Below are 8,812 nucleotides of genomic sequence, written 5' to 3' on the forward strand. Positions count from 1 at the left end.
TGCACAATCACTAACATATAGTGAAGTTATTTTTCATGTTATATATTGCTCAGGCAGCTTTACTGATGTGAAGCATATTTTATAAAAATGTACCATTTGGGGCCATAGAAATGTGTAGTCCCAAAGAAATTTTACTTAAATACTACTGATGGCAYCAATGCAAAGCCTCACTGATCTGCAAAGCAGAAGGTCACAAATATTACTGTACTTCTTGATTAATAGTACTTTTTATGTTATTAAATACACCAGTGACTTATAAACTATCATTATTGTGAAATTGGTGGCAAACCTACTGAACTGCAAAACAGAAGTACATGAGAACAGCTGGGATAACTTTTATAATCATTTGAGAAGTACTTTAGAATTTTAAGTGAAAAGAAAGGTCTAATTCATAAAATAAAGTAAATAAGCAGTTTAAATAGTCACAAACAGTTATAAGCAGTTTGGAAGGCTGCCATAATTTTCCCCTAATTGGTATCTGTGCATCACTATTAGCACCCTTTTCCCACTGCTATGAAGCACATACCTGACTTAAATAGGAAATATTAACATGAAATGTTTTACAGAACAATTTGTTAATAAATATATATATTTTTCATTTTACTTTATACCTCTTCATTCCCCATTAAAAGCATGTAAAGGAGTACATGTGTCTCTAAAGTCCTGTTGATGCCATCTCTAAATCAAGCCCTATTGGAAGTGACAGTTCTTTCTTCCAGAACTAGTTTATCAGATTATGTGCACAAGTAACGACAAATACCTTAAGAAACTGCTGGACTACCCGCAATATACATGTAACGCTTTATTCATCTTCAGCACTCTCTATTCTAGCTAAACATCTGATTACTGAACACAGAGCATCRGCTTACGCTGTAGGCTGCATCGGGATCTGACAGGGACGTCGTTAGATGCTTACGCAGCTTGGGCCAACTCTCGGAGTTCAGGATGTCAGAGGGAGGAGCAGAGCACAGTGTCTGCAGCGCTTCCTGGCGCACCTGAAGCGGTCAGCGGGATAAACACAACAYGAATCTGTCAACAACAACCTCTCAGATAAGCAACTTGAATTATCATTTGGAAGAAGAACGGAACAAGTCTTGGCTGTAGAACAGATAAGAAGTTTCGAGATATTTAATCTTGGAACACAGGAATCACATAGGAATCATCACAGGAATCTTGGAACGTGGATCACACAGGAACTTCCCTCTGTATGGGAGGAAGAACTTCTTTCCCGTGAGGGTGACAGAGCCCTGGAACAGGCTGCCCAGGGAGGTTGTGGAGTCTCCTTCTCCGGAGATTTTCCCACCCTGTGCCACATGCTCTGGGTGACCCTGCTGGAGTAGAGGGGTTGGACTAAATGATCCCTGGAGGTCCCTTCCAACCTGAAGCATTCTGGGAGTCTGTGATTCTGTTTTATCTCTCTCTTACAGTGATTTGGATAAGACACTACATCAGTGAGAACAAAAAGCATACATCTTAAGAAGCAATTAAACCATTTTTTTTTCCAATAAGGTCTTCAATACTGCATGGAAAGATTATGTTTATTTCTGTTTATATTCTGCTCGAAATCTGCTYGATATTTTACAACTGAGTTTAGCAGTTCTGTAAAAAGTCAGTAGGGAAAAGGGGGAAAAATGAGTTACCAGACATTTTTCATGGTGTACAATTGAATTTTCATCAGCTTTATAACCTAAATAACTTCAAATATGTGGGTTTGTGCTATTTACATACAAATGTAGTCTCTTTTCATTTACTTCATATTATTGAAATCAATTGAAGGGAGTTAAGCAGTATTTAATAGCATCAGATTTGTAACTGCCATGACTTCTTCGATTCCTGGGCAATTGTAAACAAATCTTACTAAGAGAGAAAGCTCTCAAAATAATTACTGCAAGCAACTCCTACCAAGAGAGAGACAATTTCTCAGAAATAAGGATGTTTCTGTAAGCTTCAGAATTATCAGCAGCTGAGTAGTAGTCAAAGAGCCTATTAGAACTGCCAGAAAGACAAACTTGGACACTCTATACTCCATTTGGCAGCAGCTGGCTGGCAAAACAGGCAGCCTATCGCTTTGCTGATAATGGTATCACAAAGGACAACATGAAATTATCAAGAGGGGCAAAGGGCATGGACACAGGAAACTGAGGTTCACAGATTTTGGTTTTCATACAATCTTTTCCAAATTAAAGAATGGTCATCTATAGTATATGATCACTTCATAAAAAAAATATTCTCCCAACAACAGCTTTTAAGACAGACATGAATAAGGAAATACTGCACTGAAGTCAAGACTTCCACACAAACCAACAGGGACAAGCTTTCACTTACACACATAAGCACACAACCGTTATGTACATGCACTCTGTTTTCCAACAAACTATAAATATTTGTTTGTATTAGCAAGTTTTTATTTCTTCCTTTAAACTTACCTCCTTTGGCTGAATAGGGTCAAGCCTTTCTGCAAGCAGCTGCAATTGTTCCTGATTCATGAACATATAACTCTGTAATACACATTTAAAATTATGATTAGTTTATCTTATTAAAGTGAACAGCAAAAGATTAAAAACATCAGTCTTCTGAGTATCTTATTTATTTTTATTAACTAGTATTTTAACATTTATCCTAATTTAACATTAAAATCACCTAATGATGAAAACATTCTAAATGTTTTCTGTTTGGCCAAAGTTAAGTTTACTGCAACAGAGTTCTCTTAYATAATTTGCTTATATTTTATTTAGATGTTTACTCTATTTTTATGAAATATAATAAATAACTTATTCGGTAAGTAACATAGTACAGTGCAGTAGTCTGGAAATGAACTGCACATTACTTAGCTCCTACAGTAAAATCACAAAAAAAAAGTGATTGTTTTTCCTCATTATTTTGTCCTCTTCTATGTGTAGAGTTGAACAGGTACTCAAGAAGACAGGGGCAGGATTCTTCTATGCAGCRTGCACTGTCTAGTATAAGCTCAGTACTCAAGAGTGGAAGAATAGCAATCCATTCATTATAGGACAGATATCAAAGGGAGGATGAATCACTTTTTCGGGCTGCCTCTCAAACTCCACAGACTACACAGGAACTTAACAATTTTTCAGTTTCATGCTTATTTTATAACAGAGAAAACATATTGTACTTGGTTGAATGAGGAGTCACTGTCAGAGCAGTTGTCTGTATAGTGGCCACTTTGACTTTCTCTCTTAGTTTTACTATCCAGCTCCTTATTACGCATCCGATCTTCTTCAAACTTATTAATCAAAGATTCTACCACAACCATCATGACATTCTTCAAAGCAAGCATCATTTCTCTGTACCTTCAAAGGAAGGATGATAGTATCAGTAAGCATTAAAAAAATATTACACATAAAATCCTGAATAACTGAATATGGTAAAATGCTACGTAGGAGTCATTGATTGAACAGGAAGTAATGAAAAACAAACACACAAAAATTAGCAACAAAAACAGGTATATATTTTATATATTTTAAGTAACTGTATTTTAAAATTGTAGTAAGATTCCTTTATAACTTTCTAAAACTACCCAATGAAACCATGCCTAACAYAATCCATATTTAGAGGTTCTTGAACAATATGAACCCACCTAAAGGGAGAATCTGCCCCTAAGAAAGTAAAAGATCAGCTCTGATAATTGCTACTGTTTCCACTTCTTCATGCTCAACATGCACTTTTTCTTCTGATATAAGCCCTGAGCAAAACCAAAGCAAGAGAATACAACGTTCAAATTGAAGATTCGAAGTGCAGCTCATGCATACGAAACAATTTATTTTCAGGAAAACTAGGATTTCGTTTTCAATTAAATTGACTGAACAATAATTTCCACATGGAAACAATTCAAAACAATTCAAAATAACTGCTGCCTCAGAGATAAAAAAAGAGACTTTGGTTTTATTTGATTTTTTTATTATTATTTTCTTAAGACTATTATTATTTATTTTGCAGTCACCAAAGATCATAGGAGTTATTGTATTGTGCTTTAACATTCTCCTTCAACTCCAATTAAAGATATAAGACAGAGAAACATATTCAGTTTACTGGAACTTCTACTTTCTACTATCTACTTTCTACTATCTACTTTCTACTATCTACTTTCTACTAGTAGTACTACTATCTACTACTAGTAGTACTATAGTAGATAGTAGAAGTTCCAGTAAACTGAACTAAACTAGTACTAGACTAGTACTGTCTACCAGTACTATCTACTATCAAGATATAAAGAGCATAATTCAAAAAACAGTCATATTAATATCCATTTTAAATTTGAAAATAAAAGGCAAGTATCGCCAATTTTGAACTATTTTCTTAACATAAGTGACTACACTATTAAGAAATAAAGAATACTTCACTAAGGAGTCAAATTTCATAAAGCATTTTTCTACTTAAATATCTTTATACATCCTATCATTTCCACCAGAAAAAAAATCTTGAGAAGAAAAATATCCTTTAGGCCAACCAACACAACGCAGATGAATTTAACACACAGCTAGTGAAGTACTATCAAGCAGCGTCTCCTCTCTCTCAAATTGTACCTGTCCAACTCCAGTCACAGGTGTCTCACTATCTTGACAGATTTGCTACCAARACTTTTATGCAGTAGTTCATACTCTTATTTCCAGTGTAAGATAAAATACAACAAATTGCACTCTAAAAAAAATGGAAAATCTAAAATGTTTAGCACTCATATTAGGAAAAAGAAAGATCACTTTTGTAACCTTTATAGTTGATAATTTGTATTTTCAAAGTACTAGAGAAGAAAAGCRAATACAAAGACCAAAATGAAGCAAACTTATGAATTATATGTATATACTTACTCCTTGGATTCACGGGTCTTCTTAGTAACATGCTGGACAAGAGTATCATAGCCAGATACTTCACCCTGATTTTGAGCAGAAGTACATTTTTCTGTTTCTTCTTCAACCATAGATCCCAGAGTATTATTTATATATTGTCTAAGGTATTTCACGAATTCATAACTGCAAAAAATACTCCAAATTAAAATGTAACATATTTCTTTGAGCTCACCTTCAAACATTTTCAGTTTTCTATTAATGTAGTTATTTTTTCTCATAGGTCTCTTACTGTAACATAAGTGCCTACAATGTTCCCATTCAGTACTTGAATCCAGCATTACTGTATTTTTACTTATATTTATACATATGTTAAAAACATATACATATGTGAAAACTAAATAACCTCAAAATCCCTGATCCTGTAATATACTAGACACAATAGTGTTTCACTCTTCTAAATAGAGAATCTTTTACACAGTTGTGGAAACAGGTAGCCCTCAAATTCATTATTTTTATAGCAGCTGCTCAGGAGACATGCTGACAGATCTATTTTTTATTCTGTTGAGTTTCTCTTTTTTACTGTGTCTTCACCTAAATGATAATGTTGCTTAAAAAAAAAAAAAAATCCATATTTTAATATCAGTGTGTTTTCAATCAATCTATTTTACTCTCATGTTTATTACCCAATGACCCAGTGTTCAAATTCTGAATGATCACCAACACATTAATAGCACTATCTGCTGCAATATAAAACACATATCAGCTAAAATCTAAAGCATATAGCACCTCAAGAGGATGCAAATACATGATAATTAAAAAGACCCAAGTAGGGTTTATGTAAAATTTCACCATTGCACTCACTCACTTTTACCTAGATTTCACCACTAATAGAACTATGCCCAAGACTAGACAAATTTAAGAGAATGTAGCTAATGCCACTCTTCTGAAATAAGTGGTATATRTCTAGCTTTTTCCAGAAGTCCAATCACAACATTCAAGTTCTAATTAAAATGTCTTTAAGGTTATCTAACCCTGTTATTCTCCTGGCATATCTCAGATTTGTCAAAAAAAAAAGTCAAAACAAAACAAAATCAAAAACTATAAACTTTTAGTAAAACTAACTAACTTATCTTGTAATTTAAGAATAAATTTGACTAATAYGGACAGGAAATAGGACTGTTGGCTCAAGAAATTCCAGATAGCATGCCACTGAAATTACACTGCCAAGCTTGATATAACACAAACAAACAAATAACAAAAGAAGTGAAGGGGCTATATTTCTGCTTTATTCAGAATGTGCATTAGAATAACTATCTGATAAGATATAGAAGGATGGGATAATATCAGACACAGAGAACTATTAGAGACTGCAGCCAAACAGTCTTTTGAAAAATCTACCTTATTTGAATAAGCAAAGCTATATCACCTGTAAGGTGTTAAAAATACTACCTTTCTTGTTAGGATTTTTTCTGACTTCTGTTTACCYGTGCATCTTAGTCCACTAATAGCTGGTCAAGTGAGCTAGTTTTTTGTGTTCCTTTGCCACAAGCAGTTCCTCAATTACCATTACAGTCTAAATAACATATTATCAAGAGAAAAAAAAAAGAAAAAAATAGCTGAATTCACTTTATCCTCTATATTAAMATCTTTCTAGAGTTGATTAGCCACAGGAAACTACATATGAAAATACATATGCATTTACATATGTCAATACAAATTGTAATAATTTACCATAAAGAGTTAAATACATTCCACCTCTTTAAAGSTGCTAAAAGGAGCAAAAAAATTTTTACTTGTGAAAATTTTCATCGGTCTCCTCCAAATGCAGGAGAATCTCTTCCGCACATTCTACTGACGGGGCTCCCGTGATTTTCTCCTTCACACTCTGCAGCAACTGTCTGAGCATAGACTGTAACAGAGCTTCATCTTCACTTGTAAAGTGAGACATCTGTATGAAGTAAATTGTAAGAATAACATACCATCATATTTCTCAGAGGGTTTTTCTCAGAAAACCATCAGAGCCTTAWTTTTTTTTTCCATATTATGAACAGTATGATACTATATTCTTGATCAAATACTTTCTGCCTATAGTCATCTATTTTGATAAGTCCTAACTTCAGGGAAACTAGATTTGAATTTGCTAAATTAGCTTTAATAGATCTTGTGTCATCATAGTACTACATTCTTAAAGCACATATTGCATCAAAAGAAACCTGAGTATTTTGGACACATTAACATGTTAAAGACTCCCCTGTAATTACTAAACAAAAAACAAGTTAAAAAGAAGTTTATATAGAAGGAATGGTTTTATCTTAAAAAGAAATGAGCAAAAGCCTCTTAATTTGTTCTCATATGTTCTTACTACTCAGTTCTGATTTTTCGATTTCTTCCCGCTGAGCTGCTGCACTGCCCATGGTCAAACGGACCCCGCGCTAAAACTACTGGGAGGGGGGAGAAAGAAAAAAAAAAAAAAAAAATCAAAAGGGGGAAAAAGAATTAGCGAAAAGGGGTAGTGAAGGGAAAATATGTAGATTAGGGGGAAGAAAAAAAAAAAAAAAAAAAAAAAAAAAAAACCTGGAGCAGCAGCAGCGAGAAACTGGAAACACCAGTCTAGAGTCTTATCAGTTCCATTTTCTTCTATTTATTTTTTTTCCTTAAGGTTCCATTTCTTTCTTAATTATTTAAACTAAGTTAATGGTTTAATTTTTTTTCATATTCCAAAGAACACTTCCAAACCCCAGTGGCAGTTACATCTTATATATTTCTAATCTATCTGAAAATAATTACAGTTTTGTTTAAAAGAGTTAATCAAATCTCTGTAAGCAGCTGTGAACAAATGATATACACACTTGGAAGAGACAATATAATAAAACACTAAACCACTTCTTCAGACTTAAATAATATTAACTAACAAACAGAAATAATCAAGGCCATACAGCACCAACTAGAGGAGCTGCTCTTTTTAAGGGTAATAGGCAGTTGTGATTTAGCCCTTCTCCACAGTGAGTAACACAGTGGCTAAATATACTACTTTGAACAAACATAGTTCAAAATTAACTCAGTAAATTAACTCAATGATCTTATYGAAAATAATACTGAAATTTAAAATAAATAATAAACTTGTGATATTCTCTCAACGTCCTGGTTTCCAGTCCCTTTTATAAATTCTAGTTTTGAGACATTTAACTAGTGTACTTTTAGGTACACTAAATAACTCTCATATATCCTACATTTTGACTTCAGTGTCACATTACCCTACAAAAAACTTTTKCTTAGCACTTTTATAGAACTAGACCTTTATAGAAGTGTAAACATTTGGCTATTCCCTAGCAAGCAATGCAGGGCACCGACCCAAACTGCTTGCAAACACAACCCAAGAATATTACGAGCATCACAGCAATTCTAGCTTGCTTTGAACAGCATCCTCCGCTCGCACCATCACCAGTGGGCAGAGACACTTCTAAAATTCCCTGGCAAGGTTTGGCAGCCAGCTGCTGCCGCAGGCACGCTCTCCATTCCGTCTCCCCACAAAATTTAGGTTGTCCTGCATCCCGAGCGGGAGCATTACACCAAGTCTGGGGCAATCTGAGTCTTTTCTTCAACTCAGATTTTGTTTTATAGGAAGTATCCAAAATGTAAAGAGAGAGACTGCCCCAAGGCTGATGCTTCCAGATCCCCACCGGAGAGGCGTGTTTATTCCTCTGACAGGGATTTATTCCCGAGGCTGCCAGGGAGCGTCGGGTGGGAGCACAACGCAGYGCCCACCCCACGCACAAACCAACAACTCGCGCGAACAGGAGGACGAAGCGACCGAAGGCCCCGACGCCTCCCGCRCGGCCCCGCCGGGTTCCGCCTCCCCGCGGAGCTTCCCGGCTCCGGGGTCGCACCCGCCTTTCCCCGGGGACAAACCCGAGCCCTGCCCAGCTCCTGCCTCCTGCCGCCGCCCCGCGCAGCGCCCGGGCCCGCCCGGCGCGGCCGCCGCCCCTCGGGACACCGGGCAGAGGTGC

At 35.7% G+C, this 8,812-nt stretch overlaps 1 protein-coding gene across 6 annotated transcripts in view; it reads right to left on the minus strand.

The window, feature by feature from the left end:
• TBC1D32 (TBC1 domain family member 32) overlaps positions 1–8,812 on the minus strand; it is a 65,200-nt gene that overhangs the window by 56,033 nt on the left and 355 nt on the right. For 3 of the 6 annotated variants that reach the window (XM_026054585.1, XM_026054583.1, XM_026054580.1), the window contains exons 1-6: positions 7,380–7,466; positions 6,599–6,753; positions 4,827–4,988; positions 3,134–3,311; positions 2,427–2,498; positions 870–995 (exon numbers count right to left, since the gene is read on the minus strand). In XM_026054585.1, coding sequence (XP_025910370.1) covers positions 870–995; positions 2,427–2,498; positions 3,134–3,311; positions 4,827–4,988; positions 6,599–6,753 — 693 coding nt within the window. In that variant the 5' untranslated portion in view covers positions 7,380–7,466. Of the gene's footprint in view, positions 1–869; positions 996–2,426; positions 2,499–3,133; positions 3,312–3,598; positions 3,642–4,826; positions 4,989–6,598; positions 6,754–7,379; positions 7,467–8,485; positions 8,528–8,812 lie in introns of those variants that run through there. The other 3 variants (XM_026054581.1, XM_026054582.1, XM_026054586.1) reach the window with 3 other exon arrangements.

Source organism: Nothoprocta perdicaria, unplaced genomic scaffold, assembly GCF_003342845.1.
Source record: "Nothoprocta perdicaria isolate Ctin4 unplaced genomic scaffold, notPer1 scaffold_123, whole genome shotgun sequence".
Taxonomy (NCBI): domain Eukaryota; kingdom Metazoa; phylum Chordata; class Aves; order Tinamiformes; family Tinamidae; genus Nothoprocta; species Nothoprocta perdicaria.